At 43.5% G+C, this 24,897-nt stretch overlaps 1 protein-coding gene across 1 annotated transcript in view; it reads left to right on the top strand.

Annotated features, from left to right (window-relative positions):
- The window catches only part of LOC146714540 (basement membrane-specific heparan sulfate proteoglycan core protein-like), a 52,038-nt gene that overhangs the window by 11,040 nt on the left and 16,101 nt on the right, over positions 1 to 24,897 (top strand). Inside the window, exons 8-11 of the mRNA XM_085440217.1 lie at positions 21,349 to 21,588; positions 22,660 to 22,938; positions 23,057 to 23,317; positions 23,710 to 23,973. Coding sequence (XP_085296343.1) covers positions 21,349 to 21,588; positions 22,660 to 22,938; positions 23,057 to 23,317; positions 23,710 to 23,973 — 1,044 coding nt within the window. The remainder of the gene's footprint in view (positions 1 to 21,348; positions 21,589 to 22,659; positions 22,939 to 23,056; positions 23,318 to 23,709; positions 23,974 to 24,897) is intronic.

The raw sequence follows: 24,897 nt of genomic DNA, 5'->3' as shown, positions 1-24,897 counted from the left end.
CTGTCCATTTCACTGCAGGGCAACTTGCATGTGACAAATAAAGGCTTTCTTGATTCTTGATTCTTGATTCTTGACATATGCGTGTAACTGACACAGACACACACAGACTGCTCTCCTAGTGGAACGCAGTCTGAGTCGAGTCCTTTTTTTCTCCTTCTGTCTCCAATATTGTGTATTTTCATTGCCTTTCTTAAATGCTACCTATTCTGACCTGTAATGTGATGTTTGTATAATATATGTAAGGTGGGAAGGGTCCATTTCCACTGCAGGCAACTGGAAGTGACAAATATGGGCTTCATTCATTTGTTCATTCATAAACACAGAGTCACCAGACCATGACAAATTACTTTTTAAATACTGCAAAGAAAATATAAAACTTTCACAGTGTTGATAAAAATGAGTTTAAAGTTTATTTTATCTTGTCATTAAGATTTGGTCATGTTACCATTTCCATCTAGTTTTTTAAATTATTTAGATTCAATAATTTATTTGTTTTTGTTCTTTTTCTAAACTGAACTGCAGATAAACCAAAGGCCAAACTGAGAGCTGATAACACAGCTGTTCCAGTAGGGGGCAGTGTGACCCTGACCTGCTCTGTGAACCCATCATCATCATCTGGATGGAAATACTACTGGTACAGAGATAATACCAGAGTGGATGTTGTCTCCCCATCAAACGGACAAATCAGTGTCTCACAGGAAGGACTCTACAGGTGCAGAGGAGGAAGAGGAAACCCAGTTTACTACACAGAGGACAGCCAAGAAGTTCAGATTAACACAGCTGGTTAGTTTAGATTCAGCAATGTTGAATAGATTGATGATTGAGGATTACTATGAAGGTCAAACAGCATTATATCTCATGGTAACCTCTTTGGCATTGTAATAATGATCTTATTGGAAATGGTTGAACATGAATAGTCATGTAAAATGTGGAGTCTAGAGAATCAGTGTCAGGAATGTGATCCAAGGAGGGGAGACTAGGTGGGATTATGAATGTGAAACAATCATTTTCAGCAAATCTCCAAATCAACATAAATTCACAATTAGTTCTGTAACAATTCTACAAGTAAGACTGCAAGTAGTGTAGAACAGGAGTCACAACATGAAACCACAGAGCAGAGTCATGCTGACAGTTTCTGACAGGAAACAGAAAATCTCAATGTAAACATCAGCTTTTGTTTCTTTATATTAAGATTTCAGATCCAAAATCTGACATTTTCTAGTTTCAGGTTTTGGACGTGAAAGAAGTTCATTTATCGTTCCGTTCATCATCGGACTTGTTAGTGGAATTATTGCCGTGCTGCTGCTGATGTGTTGCTATAAACAGATAAAGGGTGAGAGACTTTCTGTTTGAAAATTTACAAGAAAAATATTTATTTTAATGCTGTGACACTTTTAAACAAACTGATGTAATAATCTTTGTGCTTTTTACAGAACCCTGTTGTAACAGGTTGGTGCAGCAGTTTAGTTTCATTTATATAACTTCAAATGAAGCTAACTTTGAATTATTCCTCATTAAACTTACATTTTTTTGTTTCAGTCTCACTCAGTCTCAGAGCACCAATCAAAGCTCTGCTTCACAACAAACATCCAACCAGAATGAAACTCAGGTTTACTCCTCTCTTCTTCATGGTGAGACCAGAAATTATTACTTTTCTCTTTAATACAGTTTTCAACACTCAGTTTTCCAGCAAACAGTGACAAAAACAAAAAGAAATAATATTTTTCTTCCTTCTTTCTTATTTTCAATGACTTGTAGGTGATCTTTCAGTCTATGAATCAATCAGAGGCTCTGGAAACACTGGAAGTGGTACAAACAGTATAAACTTTGATAATAGCAGAGCTGTAAGAAATGTAAATATTTATTCTGACTGATCAAACTTCATTATTTCAGCAGATGAATACAACAACGTCACATCTGGATTTCAGCTTGAAGGTCTTGATAAAAGGAGTGAGTACAAGAAACATGAAATGTAATAATTGGTCGAATGTTTTTGTAACTTGTGTAATTTTAGAGGAAGACAGTCTCCATGTTATTAAACACAATAATCCATCATCACAACAGGCAGACATGATGGCACAGAGGAGAGCTCTGACTACAATAACGTGAATCCTGAATCAGCCTCAGGTACAAATGTGAACTCTACAGACACTGAATCATTAGTAATCAGATTACATGTGCAGTTAAATGTGTGACATCATTGCTAAAGTTTGTGGAGCTGATGAGCTGAATCACTTTTTATACGATTGGCTTTAGTTGTGTTCTGCTGCTGTTGTGATGTCTGAATAAAATAGATGAGATCAGTTCTGTGTGATTAAAGCATGAACGTGTCAGAAAGCATCATCACATCTTTGGCAACATTTTTTCTTTGTTTTTCACTTTTGAAGTCGTATTTGTTCTGATTTTGTTTCAGGTCCATAAAAAGATTATTTCAACAAAACTCAAGACTCACGAACAACATGAGCAACGTCAGTGTAAACAATGACATGCTCTTGGTTTAATATCAACACTGGAAGACTGATTATATGGTTCATCTTTGTATTAAAATCCTATTGTGTTTATTTCTGTTGTAATAAGTGGAGGGTGGATGGTGTGGGACATTGTTTCCATCAAGACACAATTTCATGATTTGGTTCTGTGAGTTTGTTTCAGTCTCTTTGTTTTATTTCTATAAGATGTTCACTCACTTCCTGCTGAATTTTACATGTTATCTTTAAAGTGTAAGAATAGATTATTTTAGTATTAGGGATTTAGTTGTATTAACGATAGTAAAGCATTATATCCGTTATTCATTTAAGTAGGCCATAGGTCAAGCTGCTAAACACTCACACATAGAGCAGACACACAGAATTGGGAGAATAAGTCAGAGGTGTATGTGAGAAGCAGAGGCGACAGAAAGGAGAACACAGTGTGCGAAGAAATGGGCAGCAAGGACACGAGAAAGGGAGACAGCAGATAGAGAGACATTAGCAGGCGCCTAGTTTTGAGAAGACAAAGGTTGTTGACCTCTGTGTGCTGTTGGGACTGCCCCAGCAGATTTTGATGATTGATGCTGAACTGTGAAAATCCCCATGTACATGTAATAAAATTAGTTGATTATTTGTTCTGAGAAAAAACAGGAATGAAATATTACACTGTCTTATGATGCATTATAGTGCTGATTTATAAGAACACGAAAACTTATTGTCAATGTTCAGATTTTACAATGTTATTCATGTCATCACTGAGGCCATGACAGAGAACATTTTGTGTGTGATCAAATTGTTTTCTGTAGGTGATGTTTGTGTCTTTTATGCTGTTTAAGTTTGATGTGTGTAAAATAATTGTGGTGCTTTAAAAATAATCAAATAATATCACGACAAAACGTCTTTGTTCTTCTGAGTGACCCGTGATGCTTATATGTGGATAAAAATGTCTTTTCTAACTGTCTGCTATATCCTATTTATTAATCTGCTGAAAGTGACTCATGATTTCTGCCTGAGCCCCCAGAAAAGAGGAAAAGCAGCCTGTGGTTGAAGAGAAAAAGTAAATGACTTGTTTTAGCAAAGAGGCAACAAGAAATGCAGACAATAACAGCACAGTGTTGTTCTCTTGACAGCTACATGCTGATATTGTCAGATATAAATATAAAGTATTTCCTTAGTTGAAGGGATACAAAAGTGTCAGGTGTGCCCCTGTAGCACTGCACTTGTTCTCTGTGTGGACTGCACATTTTATATGATCTACCTGTACTAGGAAAAATACCACACTGTGAGAACTGATGAAAACTCTTATTTAGAAAAATGTCAGACAAAAATACAGTGCCGAACGGTACAGACAAAAAATCAATCAATCAATCAATCAATCAATCAATCAATCACTCAATCAATCAATCAATCAATCAATCAATCAATCAATCAATCAATCAATCAGTCTTTATTTATAAAGCACTTTTCATACAAAAAATGTAGCCTCCAGCCAGGCTGAGAGGACCCCCAGAGACCCAGCAGCGACGGTTGATCACAGCCCCGGTGCAGAGAGCCCCCTCCGAGGAAACACTGGAGATATGACACAATAGGATATATACAGGGTAAAATGATAAAATAAATAAGAACGGGATACAATATAAATATAAATGGAGTAAGAAGATTAAAAAATTAATAAGAATAAAATCAATAAATATTAGGTAAAGCCTAAATTAATAATAGAATAACAGGATAGAATAAATAAGCATAAAATAAATAAACGCTAAGTAAAAGCTAAATTAAAAAGGTGGGTCTTGAGCCTGTTCTTAAAACAGCAGATATCATTGTTCAAAGGTCCTTTAAAAGACCCTTTACCAGGTATCATAATCTTGGCTGTAAAAGTGTCAGAAATCATACTGTAAGTGACAGCTTTTGCCCTTTTTTCCCCCAGAAAATCCTCAGCTTTCAATACCTGGCAGTCGTTATACTTTATTGTATTCGTATGACAGTGGAACAGCAGTGGGGAAAAAACAGACTCTGTTTTTTCAGATTTATAGTGAAGTGGAAACAGATTTAACATAAATGAAATGTAATACAACATCAACTTTAAATATGAACTATACTAGTACAAAAAAGTATTTGAGCCTAGCCCACTCAATTTTTTGTATATCCTTCTTTTTATATTGCAAATCTCTCTCTATTGTGGAGAGCCAAGTGCTCCATGTGCCATCATTACTTACCTGTGATTGGACCGTGCATTCTAATGATGCACCGTAAAGTTTCGTAATGTTTTTCTTCTCATCTTTCAGTAACCGTTTCTCTCTAGCCCAACTGGTCGAGAGATACAGTAGTGCGAGTCACCCTGGTAAAACCAGCCGGAGTTGACTTTTCTGTGTTAAGACAGCGATAGCGTGTGATCTAGGGTAACCAACCGTCCTCTTTTCCCTGGACATGTCCACTTTTCACGTTCTGTCCGAGGGGATTTTCGAGACTGATGAAAATGTCCGGGTTTTTCTTTTGGCCTACAGGTGTGACATCACACATATGGGTTATATGTGTGATGTCACATGCCGAGCTGCTGCTTTGTGAGTGGTTGTTCTGCCTCACAGATGGAACAGATGATCTTTAAAAGATGCCAAAGCGCAAGTGCAGCTTTTCAGACGAACTGCAAAAGAAATTTCCCTCGTACCATCGCGGTACAGGTAATTTTTCTTATACAGATAAGGCCTTCTTTCTGTACCATTTTTTAATTCCAGAGGTTTTTAAGTTATTTTTTGTTTTGCACTTCTTGCCTAAAAGCCTATATCACATTTTTTTATTTCACCAATCGCACAGAGAAGGCATCATTTAAATATGTTAAAATTTTCTTTAAACAAACAGTATTAAGAAAATTCTTCATGACTGGGCGAAGTGTTATCATTTTTGGAAATCAAACTATGCTTACACTATTGTGATTGTACCGTAATACACCAAATATCCCTGTAAATCTCAGCTTCTCTTCTTTTCTAAACCGCATTCTCCGCTGGTGGGCCCATGGTAAATAAGGGTAAGTGTCAGTGTGGACATACCGATATAGTTCCTCTCCCATATTTCTCATGTCAGACTCTGAACACAGCTTCCAAGTACAATCACTGGACTGTGTTTACAGCTGGTTGCCAATAGAGGGAGACATAATCCATTTATAATTTATTGTATCTGTCATAGTCTCCCAGTCCTCCTGGTCAACCAACACGTTCTTTTTCCTTACGAGTGTAATGAACTCGATACTTTACTTTCTGTTTCTTTCCTGTACGCACTGCTGCAGTTTCATCTAAGAAGCAACCTGGCTGTCTTAAAGGTCATGAAAATTCATTCAGAATTAGCAACACTGATGATGGTAATTATCAAAAAATATTGGTACTGGTATCAGTATCAGCGATATAGGCCTGGTCTTTACTTGGTATTAGATTGATACCAAATCTTGCAGTATTGCACACGACTAATAAGTAGTGATATTAAATTCATTAAACTGATATTATTTCAGCACCATGGACAGCACACAAGGTTTTCACTGCATGAGCTGTGCTCTCTAACACGTGACTGTTTGTAGTGGTGGACAAATTTAGCTGCATGCACACATAGCGCTCTCTGTGATAGGTTAATAATTTTAATTAAAAATATATGTATATTGATTATTGGCTGAAAGTGATTAAAATTTTTAATATTGTGACACAGTGGGTCCGCACTCTGGAAGGGAGGGGAACATCCGAAGAGGCATACACCTGCTGAATGGCCTCCACAACCCTGTGGGACAATCGAGACTTAGACAAGGGTCTGACCAGAATTCCATAGTGGAAGCTCACAAACGGCTGGTCTGACTTCCTGAACGGCAAGCAAGAAGTTCTGTGCCAAAGCACAGAGATGGCACAGGGCAACCTGGCTCCCAGCTGCCTCCTTGTGCAGGTCCCCTGTGAGGAATATTCATAACTCCACTGACTTGGACAGGTGAAATTCAGATGGGGTCGTCAGCAGCAACCCAGGGTTAGGCCGGAGGATAACCCCTGTGTCACCTTCATCATTGCCTTTGGACCGACAGAGTGTGCAGCTCACAAAGAATCATGTTAACTGTGGTCTGGTGGGGGTCCAGCTGGTGGGCCGCACACCAGGAGGCAAACAGCCCCCGAAGGAAGCAGTAGGCAGTCCTGGTGGATGGCGCACAAAACTCCTGCAGCATTCTCACTTTTAGATCAGGCCAGGCATGGAGCCTCTCCCTCTCAGGGTACAGGCTGTCACCCTGAGCCCTACTGGGAAAAGATGGAACAGTGACCCCCTCACCTGGAACAGGAGGTCCCTCAGAACAGGGAGCTCCGGGGGTGTCCTGGTCATGAGTGGCAGGATAGCTGAAAACTAGCATGTAGGGCCAAAGAGGGGTCACCAGGATCAACTCCTCGGTCTGGACCTGGTGAAGGAATAACTGGAGGAGGGGTATGGAGGGAAGGCACAGAGAAGAGCCTGTGGTGAGGAGTGCACCAAGTTGTCTGCAGGGAGAAGAACAGATGGCAATGTGTCGATTCTCTGGGGGAAAAAAACTTCTGCCCCTCTGAAGCGACTCCAGATCTGGTGGACCACATCTGGATGGAGTCTCCACTCCTCTTGGATCGGGCTCCCCCTCAAAATATTGTAATGTCCACTGTCACGTTCAATGGTCCTGGCACATAAACTGCTTTCAGTGAGTAGAACGGGGTGATCCCACTGCCACAGTCTGGTAGCTATCATGCAGAGGAGGGGAGACCCTCGGCCCCCTTACCTGTTGATGTAGGCTACTGTGACCATGCTTTCTGTCTTGATGATAACATGGCACCCTAACAGTCACAACAGAAACTGCTTGAGTGCCAGGATGACAGCTTGCAGCTCCAGCATATTTATGTCAGAGACGCCCAATGACTGATATAACACCTATTGACCGTAGAGCCCTCAGCCTCAGGAGCTGACCCCACGAGTGAAGCCCAAATGGGTCTAGGCACACCCCGAAGGTCTGCTGTCAATTCAGGGTGAGGGACATGGAGGCTCTGATGGACTCCACAGTCATGCCCAGAAATTATGTGATGTGGGAAGGCTGCACATGACATGAGCAGAGCTACATGGCTGCAAAACTGTCCTTTAGTGCAGCAGAAGGATACGGCCCAATGCAGTGGGAGAAACTCTCACTCACTGGGTTAACAGCCAGTCAGCCACAGAGAGGACCCACTAGCCACGTGACTGCACTGACAGAGGTGTTCTGACTTTCATGCATGTTTCTCACACAGCATGCTGGTGCTCTTGGCTTCTTGGTCTTATGGGGTGCAGATGCTCTCTCAGCACAATTTACCACACTGCTGGGTGTTATATACACTAGTGTATTCAGCTTTGCTGTAATGTTTTGATTCTGGGTCTCATCATGATGCACTTTGCTGGTGTTTTTGATTATTGATTTTGATGTTATGAAGATTAAGGGCACAACTTCACAAATCTGAATACAAACACACACACAAAGAAGAAAAAAGGAGGGTGATGATGTTTCAGATTAATATTAATTGACAGATGCCTCAGCGTGTAGACAAGAGTACATATGACATGTGAGTCTAGTGGTTCAGGTCACCCTTTAATTCTTTTCTGACCCCCCTTTGTTTCTCTGAGCAGACTGTGATGACTGCATGTGGTTTATTTTTATCTGCTGAAAATCTGATACCACATTTCTGTCTGGGCCTCCAAGAAAAGAGGAAATGCAGCCTGTGGTTTCAGCCTGAATCTAACGTTTGTCTTCTTTAAAGTCAACACAGCACAGTGGAAATGTGCAGGTATGACAATGTGTGAAAACAGGTTAAAAGCAGCTTTATTGTGGTGATGACACATGCTGGACTAAAGAATAAATAAAGCATGTGGGCATCAAGAGAAACGGTGAAAAGCTTGTTTCTCACGTTCATGTCTTTAAGAGTCTCTGCATGGACGTTATAATGTCCTCTGCCTCTAACGCCTTGCTAGAGTCGACATTCAGACTAAACTCCTCTTCAAAATGACCACGCAGACAAGAGGGTTTGACTTCACTCCCTTTACTTAGGCCAGTTGAAGTAGGGTAAAACTGAGAAACAACATGACATGAAATGCTCTTAGAAACCATAGATGAGGAGAAATACACAATAACAGTACAATGACTTGTTTAGCCGAAAGCGTTAGCTAATTCCCTCTTTACAAACGTTTCTATTAAGCAAACACTGCAATCACATTTCTTCAAGTAGATTGTTCATTAGTAAAGATGGAACAGAATTACATACCGACAATGCCCTTAAAGACCGTCTTAAGGGAGACAAATGCCACTACAGCAGCGGACGGGAGAACGGGAGAAGTCCTTTCCCCAAACAATAACATGCGCTTTCTGATGACATCATAGAACAGAGACGGATTTTAGCACGTTACACCAGGTCATGCCAAAAGGGGGCACTAAAGAGTAACTTTCTCAGGGAAAATCTATTTAAACAGAATACGGTTACATGGTGACAGAACACTCCCCGTCTGAAACTCAGCAGGTTTCACCTATTAATATGACAAGGTCAAACACATTTCAGTCATCTGGAGGAATGAGCAAGATCATCTCATTCACGGGTCGGACATAAAGCTTTGGTCCCTCTTTCTTAATGACCTTCACTTGCACTTTGCGCACCCTTCCGTCTTTACTGGGATACACATCGACGATGATACCTAAGGGCCAGTCGTTCCTGCTACACTGACTGTCCTTAAGAAGCACCACACTTCCTTGCTTAAGGTTTGGCCGGTCAGAAGTCCACTTTGTTCGACACTGTAGTGTTGACAGATACTGTTTCCGCCACCTGTCCCAAAATGTGTTAGACAAGCTTTGGACCCTGCGCCACTGTTGCTTCAATAGGTCTTTATGTCCAAAATCTCCTTCTGGTACTGGGCATGGACCTACTTTCTGAGTAAGCAATGAAGCCGGTGTAAGAATGAAAGGATCTGTAGGATCATTTGACACGGGCACCAATGGTCGACTGTTCACTATGGCCGAGACCTCAGCCATGAATGTTGTGAGTACCTCATGCGTGAGTTTGGAGGAGCCCATCTGAAGAAGCATCGAGTCCAGGATACGACGTGTGATGCCGATCATCCTTTCCCACGCTCCTCCCATATGAGAGGAATGTGGTGTGTTGAAGGTCCACGTACATCCGTGTTCTGACAGAAACCTCTCCATGTGTTTCCCATCAAGATTCGAGGGAATCCCCATATCCTTGCAAGCTCTGGTGAAATTAGTACCCTGGTCGGAGCGTATGCTTTTCAAAGGTCCTCGAATCGCCATAAACCTTCTGAATGAGTTTATGAAACTGGAGGCATCCAATGACTCAATTACCTCAATGTGTATAGCTCTGACACACAGACAGGTAAAGAGGACAGCCCACCTCTTACTTTCGGCGTGGCCTCCTCTCGTGCGACGGGCTGATACAGACCAGGGCCCGAACACATCAATGCCGACGTTGCTAAAGGGTGGTTCCATGCTGAGCCTGTCAGGTGGCAAGTCTGCCATCTTTTGGACTTCACACCTCCCTCTCAGCCTTCGACAAGTGACACACTCGAAAACGAGTCTATTAATGCATCTCCTGCCACCAACGATCCAGTAACCTGCAGCTCGGACAGCCCCTTCAGTGAAAAGACGTCCTTGGTGACGTACCTGCTCATGAAGGTGACGCACTATGAGAGTGGTTACGTGATGCCGTCCAGGCAGGACCAGTGGCCGTTTCTCGTGGAATCCTATTTTTGCCTCAATGAGGCGACCCCCGATCCTTAACAGCCCGTCTGAGTCAATGAAAGGATCCAGGGCAACGAGTGGGCTGCTCTTGGGAATGTTGGCGTTTGATGCAAGACACTCCAGTTCTTTCCTATAGACCTCTTGTTGAACTGCTTTGATAATGACTAGCTTACTCTGTTCAAGAATATCCCTGGTTGGGGGTGTGCTGCACTGGTGCCAACCCTCACATTTCTGAGCGACACACTCCGTTCCTTTTTTGAAGCTCTGAACAATGTGAATAAGGGTACCAAGAGCCCTTATGAGGGAACCCCAGCATGAGAAGCGATTGAACCGCCCAGAGCCGAGATGTTTGAGGACAGTGACCGACAGTGTTGTGACTTGAGGCCTGATTTCACTGTCTTGATCTGGTTCCAAAAGGTCAAACCTCTGTACCACCGGTGACGCCCCTTCAAGTCGAGACAAGAATGCCGGTCCAGAGAACCATATTGTGTTCTCAAGGTGGTCTGCTGTGATAGACCGTGAGGCGATGTCTGCGGGGTTGTCTTCTGAGCAGACATATCGCCACTGCTGTGGCGTAGTGCTTCGTCTGATCCTCTGGACTCGGTTGCTCACGTATACATAAAACCTTCTCTTCTCATTGTAGATATATCCGAGCACCACCTTACTGTCTGTGTAGTAGGTGACTGCGTCAAATACAATGTCTATTTCGGAGGTGATGACCTCAGACAGAGTTACTGCCATGACTGCTGCACAAAGCTCCAACCGAGGTATACTATGCTCTGGACGTGGGGCCAGTTTGGCTTTACTTGCAACCAATCTAGTGCAGCATCCCCCATCTGCATCCACAGTCTTCAAGTAGGCAACGGCAGCTACTGCTTTCTCTGAGGCATCTGAGAAGACACAGAGTTCTGTTAACTTGACAGTAGATGGTGACATGTTTGAGTATGGTCGGGGGATCCTCAGATGTCTTAACTCCTGCAGAGAATCTCTCCAACTTTCCCACACCTTTTCCTTTTCTGCTGGTAATGGGGTGTCCCAATCTGAAGATTGTGAGGCCAGTTCTCGAAGCAGCAGTTTCCCTTGAATTGTCACGGGGGAGACGAATCCTAGAGGATCGTACAGGCTGTTCACCGTTGAGAGAACTCCTCGTTGAGTGAATGCCTTTCTCTCGTCCTGGACGCGGTAAGTAAAACAGTCTGAATCCAAGTCCCAGTACAGCCCAAGGCTACGCTGCATTGGTAGAGTGTCAGCAGTAAGGTCCAAATCTTTCAGGTCTGTGGCATGATCTTCACTGGGAAAGGCCTTCATGACCTCCTTGCTGTTCGAAGCCAGCTTATGCAGCCTAAGGTTAGAGCGAGCCAGCATTTTTTGAGTTCTTTTGAGCAGGTCGATAGCTGCGTCTGTTGTGGGCAAGGACTTTAACCCGTCATCTACGTAAAAGTCACGAGTGACAAACTGTTCTACGTCCTCCCCATACTCCTTCCGGCCTTCCTGTGCTGCACGTCTAAGACAGTAGATAGCCACAGCCGGCGAAGGACTATTTCCAAAGACGTGCACGTTCATACGGAACTCCATAATCTCTTTCTCTGGGTTGTTCTCTTTAAACCAGAGGAACCTGAGGAAGTTCCGGTCTTCAGGACGCACCTTGAAACAATGAAACATCTGTTGCACATCCACAGTGAAGGCGATCTGTTCTTTCCGAAACCGAAGGAGGACTCCTACCAGGGTGTTGTTGAGGTCTGGTCCCGTTAGGAGTACTTGGTTCAGAGACAAACCTTTGTGCTGGGCACTGGAGTCGAAGACGACTCTTATTTGGGAGGGCTTCTTGGGATGGTAAACCCCAAAACAAGGTAGGTACCAATGCTCCTCATTAGGCTTCAGAGGTGGGGCTTCTTCAGCGTGCCCATTCTGAAAGATCTTTGCCATGAACAAGACAAACTCTTCCTTCATTTTAGGCTTCCTTCTGAAGGACCGCTGTAGAGATTTGAGACGTTCAAGTGCTTGCTCGTGGTTATGAGGGAGCTTTGGTCGTAGAGATCTGAAAGGCAGGGGAGCCACCCACCTGTTTTCTTGGTCCTTATAGACCTCTTGCTCCATGATGTGGATGAACTGTCCGTCCTCGATTGAAGGAGCTTCTTTGTCGTCGTCCTTTGTTGTCTGGAACACATTACAGTCTAAGGTGGCCCATTTCTCACTAGCAGGGAGATGTTTGCATGTTAGGGGAAATGAGGGGGAGCTATCACTACTATACTTCTCTTTTACATAGTAATCGTTTGGGCATGGCTGAAAGAGAGAAGGACGTCCATTTTTCAGTACGTTAGTGTAGCAAGAGCTGATAACCGTAGGTCTGTGGACATCTCCAATGCACACATCTCCTACAATAACCCAACCCAGATCCAACTTCTGGGCATAGGGTGCGTTTTGTGGGCCATTCACTTGTCTTCTGACCTTATGAACTCTGATGATATCTCTGCCTAGCAAGAGCAGGATGGAAGCTTGGGAGTCCAGCTTTGGAATGTGTTTTGCAAGGGCCTTCAAATGACTGTGGTTTAATGCTACCTCTGGTGTTGGTATTTCTGCGCGGTTATTTGGGATCTCGTTGCATTCAATCAGTGACGGCAAAGAGAGTGTGACACTCCCGTTAATGGGTTCGATCACAAAGCCACGTGCTTGTCTGCCTTCTGTCTCTTGTGTTCCGGCACATGTCTTCAAAGTGTATGGTGAAGGAGGCCCTGCAATGTTGAATAGGTCGAAAAACTCGGTACGTGCAAGTGATCTGTTGCTCTGATCATCTAATATTGTGTATACCGTAACTGCAGCTTCAGGGCAGTCGGTTGGGTACACCCTGGTCAGACATATTTTTGAGCAGGAACGCCCTGCGGGATAATTTCCGCAGACCTCAGTACATGCTGTGGAAACATCACCTTCATTCAGGTTGGAATTTCCCTCCCCGCCCTGATCTGGTGCGGAATGTGCTGTGTTGGTGGACCATGGGGCAGATCCAGGGTGGAGGGCTGCAATGTGGCTCTTGCTTCCACACTCTGAGCAGGAGATGTCGTCTTCACAATTCCTTGCCAAATGTGTGGCTCTGCAGCACCTGTAACATATTCCGTACCTTTTTAAGAGTGCTTTCCTTTCTTCCATTGGCTTCTCTCTAAACCCGCGACACCTGGGTAAGGGGTGGGGTTTGTTGTGTAGCGGGCAGCGCTCTGCTGGATCATCTCTAGTGGATGACTCGCTTCCAGATTGGGTGCGAAACGATGCAGTCCTTGTACCGTTGAAAAGGGGCCGAGGATCCGGCGAGACCCTCGTTTTAAAAACTGCCACAGCTTTGTGACCTTCGGCTTTAGACGATTGCTTACTGCCTAATAACTCACTACTGTATGCTGTCTGTGTGAGGCCAGGGTCGTTGCGCATCCGTGCTTCCCGACACACAAAGTCTACAAAGAAACCGAATGGGGGATAGGGAGCCCCGCGATCTTCTTTGTACTTAAAGCCTAAAGAAAGCCATTTTTCCTGGAGATAAAATGGCAGCTTCTGGACGACAGGGGTAACACCACGAGGGGTATCCAGATAACTAAGCCCAAGCAAGTCACCATCTTCTTTGGCAGCCTGTATCTCCGACAGCAAGTCTCCCAGCTCTCTTAGTTTACGACCATCTCTGTTTGGAATCTTGGGAAAGTTGTCTAATCTTTTCAAAAAGGCACCCTCGATGACCTCTGGTGCACCGTAGCACTCATTAAGCCTGTCCCACATAGCTCTGAGTCCGTTAGCTGGTTGGTTCGCATACACGGATCGTATTCGTCTGGCATGTTCAGCTGAGTCCTTACCTAGCCATTTCACGAGGAGGTCAAGCTGTTCACTTGGTGAGAGGTTGAGACCTCTGATGGCATTCATAAACGATGCTTTCCAGGCTCTGTAGCATTCGGGACGGTCGTTGAAGTGAAGGAGCCCTGTAGTCACCAGTTCACGTCGAGCCATAAATCTAACAAGGTCTGACATGTTCTGCTCCATTTCTAGTGGAGTGTACAGTGGGCCCCTTTCCCGGCATGTGGTCTCATGTGGGTGACCGGAGTTGTCTGGGGTTGTGATATACGCCGCGCCGGTGTAGCCGCTGTCCAGAGGCTGTCGTGCATAATTGACCGTTGGTTCTTGTTTAGGGGTGTAGGTCTCACTTTGATCAGCTTTGCCTGGGAAATGATCCTTTAGATTTGCTATTATGGGTGTGGTTTGGGTTTGGATGTGTGGTGTCGCAACTGGCTTGAGGCTTGGTCGAAAATGTACATCAGATCCTGGCGTAAAGATCTTGGAGTAGGAGTCTATGGTCGGTGAATGCTGAAGGAGTTTCGTCTCCGTGTTATCATTGGAGGTTTCTAGAATGGGCGTGGTTTGGCTGCCGTGTGAGGCACCCTTCACATATTCTCTTGTGCGCGTTACTGGGTCGTCAGCAGGAACATCTATCTCACTAAGACCCTCGCCATCATCTTGGATCGCTGCAGCCTCCAAAACTTCTGCTTTTGCTTCTGCAGCTGCAGCCCTTTTTTCCATGCGTACTTTATCTAATGACGCTTCAAGACGTATTTTTCGAAGCTGCATAGAAGCTTCCAGTTCCGCTTGCTGCAGCTTCAGATCGTTCTCTTTATCCACAAATGCTGCTTCAGCCTTAGCCGCCTCAGCTTCTGCACGTGCTTGTGCAGCGGCTGCCTTACTTGCAGCTGAGCTCCTGGTATGCCTGGAGGAGCCAGATATATTAGATCTGGTTTTCATTGATGCGCTGGTTCTCTGCGACATGTTGCTGTCGATTGGATTTCTTCCTACATCTGAGCTGTTTCCGGAGGATAGCTCTAATTGCTGTCCAGTTCCCCACGAGACTGGTCTTAGAGAGGCTGTCGTTTTACTATAATGTCCTCTGCCTCTAACGCCTTGCTAGAGTCGACATTCAGACTAAACTCCTCTTCAAAATGACCACGCAGACAAGAGGGTTTGACTTCACTCCCTTTACTTAGGCCAGTTGAAGTAGGGTAAAACTGAGAAACAACATGACATGAAATGCTCTTAGAAACCATAGATGAGGAGAAATACACAATAACAGTACAATGACTTGTTTAGCCGAAAGCGTTAGCTAATTCCCTCTTTACAAACGTTTCTATTAAGCAAACACTGCAATCACATTTCTTCAAGTAGATTGTTCATTAGTAAAGATGGAACAGAATTACATACCGACAATGCCCTTAAAGACCGTCTTAAGGGAGACAAATGCCACTACAGCAGCGGACGGGAGAACGGGAGAAGTCCTTTCCCCAAACAATAACATGCGCTTTCTGATGACATCATAGAACAGAGACGGATTTTAGCACGTTACACCAGGTCATGCCAAAAGGGGGCACTAAAGAGTAACTTTCTCAGGGAAAATCTATTTAAACAGAATACGGTTACATGGTGACAGAACAGACGTGCTGTAAATGTTCATTTATCTCTGAAATAAATAAAATCATCCATCACTCTCTCTGTCCACAACATCATATACAGATACAGTGATACAAATAAATTATTTAAAAATCATGCAATGTGATTTCCTGAATTGTTTTTAAAATCCTGTCTCTCACAGTGGGAATGCAGCTACATTGTGAATTTCAGATCCCTCCATGATTTCTAAGTTGGAGAACTTGCAAATTCGCAGGGTGTTCAAATACTTATAATAATAATGGATTGGATTTATATAGCGCTTTTCAAGGCACCCAAAGCGCTTTACAGTGCCACTATTCATTCACTCTCACATTCACACACTGGTGGAGGCAAGCTACAGTTGCAGCCACAGATGCCCTGGGGCAGACTGACAGAAGCGAGGCTGCCATATCGCGCCATCGGCCCCTCTGGCCAACACCAGTAGGCAAGTAGGGTAAAGTGTCTTGCCCAGGGACACAACGACCAGGACAGAGAGCCCAGGGATCGAAGCGGCGACCTTCCGGTTACAGATGCGATTCCCAACCCCCTGAGCCACGGTCGCTCGTCTTTGTATGTTTTTCTTCTTACTGCAACTTCCAAACAGGCCAGTTCCTCACAGTATAACACAAAACTCCAAAGTATAATCACTGCTTTGTAACCAGCAGAGGAGCCAGTAAATCATCTAAACCTACTGATACTAATGTGTCTGTTTGGCTGCTGTTACAGAAATGGTTCCTACACCTGTGATGATGACGTCAGTGTTTGACTCCAAACTGTCTGCTGGACTCTGCAGTATCACAGAGTCCACAAGTTTTTAGACTTCATGTCTGGAGGCATTACAACCTCATGATATATTGATATGTACTGAAATTTTTGCACTTACTTAACATAAACTGCAAAAACATGAAGTAACATCTTAATGTATTTTTCCTTTCCCACAGAAAAGTGGAGGGAAGGAAAAACACACCTGCTGTTCAACAATCTAAAACACTTCGATATCAACATGTTTGTGAGTGTGTGTAGATGATACTGCAACAAACCTTAACTGTAACCTTTGTAAGAAAGTGTTTGACAGAATAAGGATAGATGCTGTGTTTACATGCTTTAACTATTATTAATATTATAGACTGTATATTGAGAATGAGAAGTGAGAAACTGAGGTACACCGCATTCTCATATGGAGGGGATTAGCCAATCACAAAGTTACCACACAAAGCTTTCACTGCTCTGCTGTCCTTTTGGACTCTAATGTGGGCGGAGCCTATAGTAGCTTTCATTGTGTAAAAGATCACCTAGACAGGTTATGGAGAGACAGACAACCATTCATGTTCACATTCACACCTGCAGGCAATCATTGGAATCACCAGTTAACATAATAATATATGACTTTGGACTCTGGGGAGAAGTCAGATAGGTAGAGGGAGAACATGCAAACTTCACACAAACAGTCCAGCTGGTGGATTCAAACCAACAACTTTCTTCTTGTGAGGCAACAGTATGAACCACAGTCATTCAGCTCATGGTGGTCTAAGAAGTTTGGAAGGAAAGTGACTAAACTTCTTTAACTTTCTTGAAGACGTGTCACCTCTCATCTAAGAGGCTTTTTCATTTCTAAAAGCAAACAGTAGAGAGTCTCAGGTATTTGAACCTCAGTGAGGGTTTTACTTTAAGTGGGTCATAGACCCACAATTAATGACGTGAGTCATCACATGAGCCAAGCTGTGAAAAAAGGTGCGAGAGTCTGGGGAGGGTCTGTGCTGGCGGACGTTGGTTACTGGCCTGGTAGCCTGGCTACCCTTGGGTGGGTCTCGGACGGGCGTGGAGGCTTGGGGGTCTGGGGGTGCTCCGCCCTGGTCTGGGGTGCTGGCTGGGCCTTGGGGGCTTAGGTCCTGGTTGTTGTGTCGCCGGAGCTGTGGGTGCATGGGGGCTCAGCCCCGGTGCAGGGGACCTCTGGTGCATCGGCCCAACTGGAGGGCTCTCTAACTGGTGAGGAGGCTGTTATATCTTTGCAGGAGGTCTCCTCTCTACAGGAGCTCACTCTGCAGGTGGGGGAGAGATATAGGAGAGGTAGAGAATGAACTCAACCTGGGTGTCTATTGTCTTGTGTCGTTTGGGAGATGATTGGATGATGGGGTGGGTGCAGTTTTCTCTGCGGTGGGGTCGGGTGGGCTGCCCCCCTCTGTGGGGCTGGGCGGTGCTGCTGCTGTGGGCCCCAGTCCGGGTGGGCCTAGGTCCCCTTGCCCTGGTGGGTTCCAGAGTGTGGGGGTGGCTACTGGGGTTAGCGGGGGAGCTGACCCCAGGGAGGGGCCGCTTTCCCCTCCCTTTCCTCCCTTTCCTCCCTCCCCATCCTCAGCTGCCTCCCTCTCATCTCATGCCCTCCAAAGTATGGAGGCCTATCTCCCCTCACCACACTCCCTGCCGGTGGCTCAGACGTTGGTGTGTTGGTGGTTCTTGTCGATTGGGGCTGGGCGCTCATGTATGTACCGGCTCACTCCTGGTGGCCGATTGGCGGGGCCTGGCGCCTGTGGCCCGGCTGAGCCCCTTCCGGGGGGTGGGGTGCCCTCAGGCCTCTGGCCTCTGGGCCTGAGGCTCGGTCCTCTCTGGCACAGCTGGCTGCCGGCAGAGCCCACGGGCACGCCACTGCAACCCCCTCTGGCCTCTGCTCCGTAGCTGCTGGGTGACCTCTTGTTTGGGGCTCTACTCTACTCAGCTCTTCCCCGGAGGGTGGCACGGTTGCTCCCCTTTGGTGGTCCTCCTTGGGTCCTCGTACTCTGGGGCCTCTGGATGTCTGGGGCCTGGATCTCCTCCATACCTGCTTCATGCCCTGGGGGACGGGGCTATGGCTCCCCACACTCCCTAGCACAGTGGTCCCCAACCTTTTTTGCGCCACGGACCGGTTTATGCTCGACAATATTTTCACGGACCGGCCTTTAAGGTGTCGCGGATAAATACAACAAAATAAAACTAGTACCGGTACCGAAAAAAAGAAGATTGATTCATAACACACGTGAAAAGACCCAGGAAAACCGAGTTAACGATAAAAACGATAACAAAATAACGCTGAAAACCGATAAAGACCCTCAAAACCATGCATTTCACACCTGAGCCTCAACTCTCGCGGCCCGGTACCAAACGACTCACGGACCGGTACCGGTCCGAGGCCTGGGGGTTTGGGACCGCTGCCCTCGTTACATGGAGAAACCCTTTGAATACAAGTGTGCTGATCCACACAGGTGTACACACGGGTGTTCACAGACACAAACTACACCTTTCTTGGCTGCTGCCTCAAAGCACATTGTGCGCTGTCGATCTTGCGTGCTGCACAATAACATTTAATATTTAGTATCTACTGTTATCTACTGCTAGCTAGTTCATTGTGATGGTGTTGTATTTATTATGTTGCGCTTTTTTGTTTGTTTTTCTCCATATAGTTGATCCAGGTGTTTTGTTTGTTTTTCTTTCTTTCTCCCCCCTTTCTCACGTCTCTTCTCCCCTCTATTTTTCTTTCTCTCCCTCTTTCTTTCATTCTTTCTCCCTGTCCTATCCCCTAATCATGTCTGTCCCGTCTGTAACAACCGAAAATAAAATAAAATAAATACCTAATTAGAATAAAGGTCAATCAAATGGACCAATATGGCAAGGCCATGATGATCCACTTGGTAAAATAAACCTTTCTTGGCCTTAAGACAACAATTCTGATGGCTAAAGATCTAAATGGGACAGGCAAAAAAAAAAGAAAGTGAGCCGTTATGGAGCTTTTTGTACTTAAAAAACACATTCATGAATCAAAGCTAATCAGTGCTCTGTGTATGACTTATTTAGTGAGTCAAAAATACAAAAGAGTGGCCGTACAGATGAAAGTTTACAGTTTTACCATTGTTTTAAGTCACAGTATGTGTGTCTGCTCAGACTTTCCAAGCGGTAAATGTGAGTTTAGTTCCACAAAAAAAACAAAAACTTTTCAACTGGTAACTCAGAATTTCCAACTTCTGGCTTATTCAGAAATTATCACCGGAGATTTTGTGTGAGAATGCTGTGAGAGGTTGCCTCACCCCATCATGTGATGTATTGAGGTCACCTGAAGAAAGATACTAGTGGGGGTTGATGTGCCTGGGAAGAGATCTCAAAACAGGATTGTAGTTGGCTGACAGCTGACGCCATAAGGCACCACCTCTGGTTAATGATGGTCATTCACAGTAGAGACGGCCTCTTTCACTCCTCTTTCAAACCATCATACTTGTCTGTTCAAAATGTGAACACTGGCACCTTTAAATGAGTGATATTTGATATGATATTGGAAGCAGATGAAACCAAATAAATATTTGGAGATCATTGTCTGTGCATAATCCTGGAGAGTGAGTGAGTGAGGTGGCCTGAAACTGAGAACAACACATTTTGGGAAGACAACATTCATGTATCGCAAAATAAATGTCTGTGGATCTACACAAACATTGACTGATAAGATGACTCAAGATAAAATATTCCAACATTATGATGATCCACAGCACACTGCACACATCACATAAAAGTCTCTGAGAATAAAACATAATTATGAGCTGGTAAATATGTCACCTGACCTGAAACAACAGGAGGTAAGAAGCAAACACAAGAAGCAAGCCTGCATGTTTGCAGTGGACAGGAAATGTGAACACGTCACACAACTGCTGTGGTCAAAGCTACAGGAGCTGTTTGAGGTTTGTATAAAAGGAAAGGAAGCACAGAGAGGCCACAGTCAGAAGAAACACTCTGCTCTTATCTGTATTAAATGCAGCTTCTCTTTTTATTATTGATGTAAAGTCAAAGTGTTTGAGATCAGCTGAGGATCAGAGTGCAGCAGGGCTGGATGTGAGGATGGGGCACTCTTTGCTCTGCATGACGGGGTTATTGTGTAAGTACATTTGTGACATTGTTTGAATGGCACTGATTAATGAAAGTGTTTCTCATGTGTGAGAATTAGAGTGTATCACTGGTTTGAAGTGTTTATGTGAGAGTTTGAACAAAGCATATTTGTGATGTTTATGAAAGTTACAGACAAATGTTGGCTGGTTCCTTGGTTCAGTTTAGTCTGGAGTATCGTGTTGGATACATCGCTGCTTGTTGCACTTGACTCATTGCTGTGTACAAGTTCATATATTAATAGTGTTTTATGCACAGAAATATTTTGATGAGCAGTAACTGCGTCATGTGAAAACTTATCTTTAAAAAACACTTTTGTTCATTTTGATTTTGATTTTCTGTCAGTTTGATCCTGATGATGTTTAATCTTTACTTTAGTGCTCGGTTCTCTCTTCTACGTTAATGCTGAAGGTGAGAAATGGTTCATTTTCTTTTCTTCACATTTATATAATATGTATAATTTTAATCTGATATTTTATATTTCATGCACCATTTTAAATCACATCCTGTTTCTCTGTTTGTGCATCGTTTTATTTAAGATACTAAATGGGTTTATAAACAGTGAGTGAGTTAAATCCTGCAGGTCTGTGCAGTCACTCTGTGGTTTTACTCAGAATATTAATTAACTGCTTTAATTTGTTTCATAAAAACACATCTTATTATTTTCAAGTCCAAATGTCACCAGGATGCAGTAAATCTTTTGACTCTTAACAGCAGCAATAAAAATCAGTTCAGCTTCAAAATGACTTTATTCTTCCATCAATCTCTAACTTGATGTGTTTATGTGAACAGTTCCCAATAAGCCCACCGTGATCCTCCAACCATCCTGGCCTCAGATATACAGCAGTGAGACAGTCACTGTCAGATGTGGAGGAACTCAGTCGGTGTTTGTATGGAGAGAAGACAAGTTAATCAGACCTCGAACATCTGAATACAGAATCAGCAGAGCTACTGAGTCTGACAGTGGAGGATACAGCTGCTGCACCATGAGTCTTTCAGTCTGCAGTGACACCATCACACTGACTGTATCATGTAAGTTGGACACATTTCATTGAGTCATATTGTTCTTTGTTTTAGTTTAGTAACAAAATCAGAGAAAATCGTAACAAACATTAAACACAGATGTGATGATCTCAGTTTCTTCAGTACCTGCACATGTGTAGTTTCCACCACTGCAGCTCAGAATTATACACAATTATTTTGTTTTTATAATTTATTTGAAGTTGTGGATCAAACATGATCAATAAATACAGAATGAGCAGAGCTGCTGTCTGACGATGGAAAATACAGATGCTGAAAAAAGAAAAGGCTGATCATCAACAGAGAAGAGTTCTGTTATCACATCACAGCCCTGGTTGGGGTCGGGGATAGCATACAGTATGAAAAACATCTGTGTGAATTATGACTGATAAATGCTGCTGACTGTGCACTGGTTATGCATCTTTATGCATATATATTTATGTGATCATGATCCTTAAAACAAACATTTAAATAAAAAACAGATTAACAAAAAATCTGATAATAAGAGCGACCACAATCAACTGGCCTCAGATCAGCTAACAGTGTATAGTTCACCTGTCTCTGCATTTAGGAGTACAGTTTGGTGACAGAGCATAAAAACAGTCTCACCTGATTCTTGATTCACTCGGATAAAGTTACCATCATGTTATATACATCCAGTGTTAGCTCCTGGCTCTCTAGCTGGCTAACAGTTAGCTGAGATACCTGTGCTGTCCTCATGTGTGCTGCTGCCAGTTGTTGATTCTCATCAAATTTGCTTTGAAGACACTTTTTTTTCTTGTGCTGTTGGTGCCTGTTTGCATCAAGTGTGATGATCACACTGAGATCAGGGACCGACCTACCTGAGAAACCTGAGATCTATTATTGAACTCCATCCATCTTCTTAACCCATCATCCAGGGTTGTGACCTATTAAGCACTTACTGAATTAAAAAAATACATAAATTGTAAATTAATAAAAAAAAATTGGATTTTTTTAAAATTACTATTGAGTTTTTATGTTGAAATCTTTATTTGTTATATAACAAAGTTTTTCCTGAAGTAACTGACAGTCTGATGTTTGTCTTTCCTGTAACATCAACAGCAAGTAAACCCAGAGCCACACTGACAGCACAAAGTTCAGTCATACCAGCAGGGGGCAGTGTGACACTGAGCTGCTCTGTGGAGGGCTCTGCTGGCTGGAAGTTTGACTGGTTCAGACGTGATTCAGAGTTTTCTGGAGCTCAGAAAATAGGAGCTGGAACATCAGAGCACACGATCAGTATTTCAGAAGGAGGCATCTATTACTGCAGAGGAGGGAGAGGAGATCCCGTTTTCTCCACAGAGGACAGTGCTGCAGTTACAATTCAGAAACAAGGTGAATGTTTATAGGTTTTTCTGAAATGCAACAAATTCATGTTTAAATTAAAGTAAGACTTAATATATTTAAATGTATTTTTGCTCCCACATGATTTGTTTCTGTTTATTTGTTTGTTGAACAGTTCTGGCTGCTGTGAAACTGCAGCACAGCTGGTCTCAGATATTCACTGGTGAGACAATCACTCTCAGATGTGAGATTCAGGGAGGTGAAGGAAAGGTGTGGAAATATGAATGGACAGCACCCAACACAAACAGCCCTCCAACATCCAGTGAATACAGGATCAGCAGAGTTTCAGTGTCCCACAGTGGAGACTACAGATGTCGGGGTAGCAGTGACTATCTCTTAACAGGATGGAGTGATGCCTTCAGACTGACAGTTTCATGTGAGTTGGACCATGATTCATGCTGACATTTAATGTTTTCATGTTTACATCTATCTTAACAGGAAAACTCCAACAATGATCCAGCTGTCTGCAGGCAGCTCAGGACAACAGTTTTTCTCACTGTGCAAACAGAAAGGAGAGACACCATGGAGGCTCTTAAAATATCAGCAATGTAAAGAGGAATGTACAGAGATGACAGTTTGATAAGAGAATGATAAATCAGTGAAATCTTTAGTTTGTTAAACAGTCTAATGTGTCACATGCAGGGAAACTAATTAATTTTTGTGTTTGTAGATAAATTACTCTGTGAATGTTTAAAGTGTGATTAGTGCTGTAAGAAATGTATTCTTGATGATGATTTAATTTTTTCAATGGTTTTGTTTCTTCAACAGCAAGTAAACCCAGAGCCACACTGACAGCACAAAGTTCAATCATACCAGCAGGGGGCAGTGTGACACTGAGCTGCTCTGTGGAGGGCTCTGCTGGCTGGAAGTTTGACTGGTTCAGACGTGATTCAGTCTCTTCTAAAGCTCAGCTCATGAGAGGAAATGAAGCAAACAGTGTCTCACAAGGAGGTCTGTACCACTGCAGAGGAGGGAGAGGAGATCCAGTTTACTACACAGAGGACAGCAGTGACGTCACAGTTGTGGAGACTTGTGAGTTTTAAACTTTCTGTTATTTAAGTTTCCCATGTGTTTCATAATAATAATAATAATAGATTGCATTTATATAGCGCTTTTCAAGGAACCCAAAGCGCTTTAAAATTCCAATATTCATTCACTCTCACACACTGGTGGAGGAAAGCTACAGTCGTAGCCACAGCTGCCCTGGGGCAGACTGACAGAAGTGAGGCTGTCATATCTTGCCATCGGCCCCTATGCGGTAGGGTAAAGTGTCTTGCCCAGGGACACAACAACCAGGACAGAGAGCCCAGGGATCGAACCGGCAACCTTCCAGTTAGAGATGTAAAACCCTCACTGAGGTTAAAATACCTGAGACTCTTTACTGTTTTATTTTTAGAAGTCAAAGAGCCTCTTAGATGAGAGGTGACACGTCTTCAAGAAAGTTAAAGAAGTTTAGTCACTTTCCTTCCAAACTTCTTAGACCACCATGAGCTGGATGACTGTGGTTCATACTGTTGCCTCACAAGAAGAAAGTTGTTGGTTTGAATCCACCAGCTGGACTGTTTGTGTGAAGTTTGCATCTTCTCCCTCTACTTATCTGACTTCTCCCCAGAGTCCAAAGTCATATATTATTATGTTAACTGGTGATTCCAATGATTGCCTGCAGGTGTGAATGTGAACATGAATGGTTGTCTGTCTCTCCATAACCTGTCTAGGTGATCTTTTACACAATGAAAGCTACTATAGGCTCCACCCACATTAGAGTCCAAAAGGACAGCAGAGCAGTGAATGCTTTAAGGTGTGGTAACTTTGTGATTGGCTAATCCCCTCCATATGAGAATAAGGTGTACCTCAGTTTCTCACTTCTCATTCTCAATATACAGTCCATAATATTAAGCCACAGAGCCATAAAAACAAGCTTTGGGTGAAAAAATGAAAAATAAAAATAAAAGTCCA

The sequence above is a fragment of the Copadichromis virginalis genome, linkage group LG3 (genome assembly GCF_057382275.1).
Source record: "Copadichromis virginalis isolate Kocher_CV1m ecotype Utaka linkage group LG3, C_Virginalis_male_GT1.1, whole genome shotgun sequence".
Lineage (NCBI taxonomy): Eukaryota > Metazoa > Chordata > Actinopteri > Cichliformes > Cichlidae > Copadichromis > Copadichromis virginalis.
Note: the sequence above shows the minus strand (reverse complement) of the source record. Positions and strands in the feature narration are given on the sequence as shown.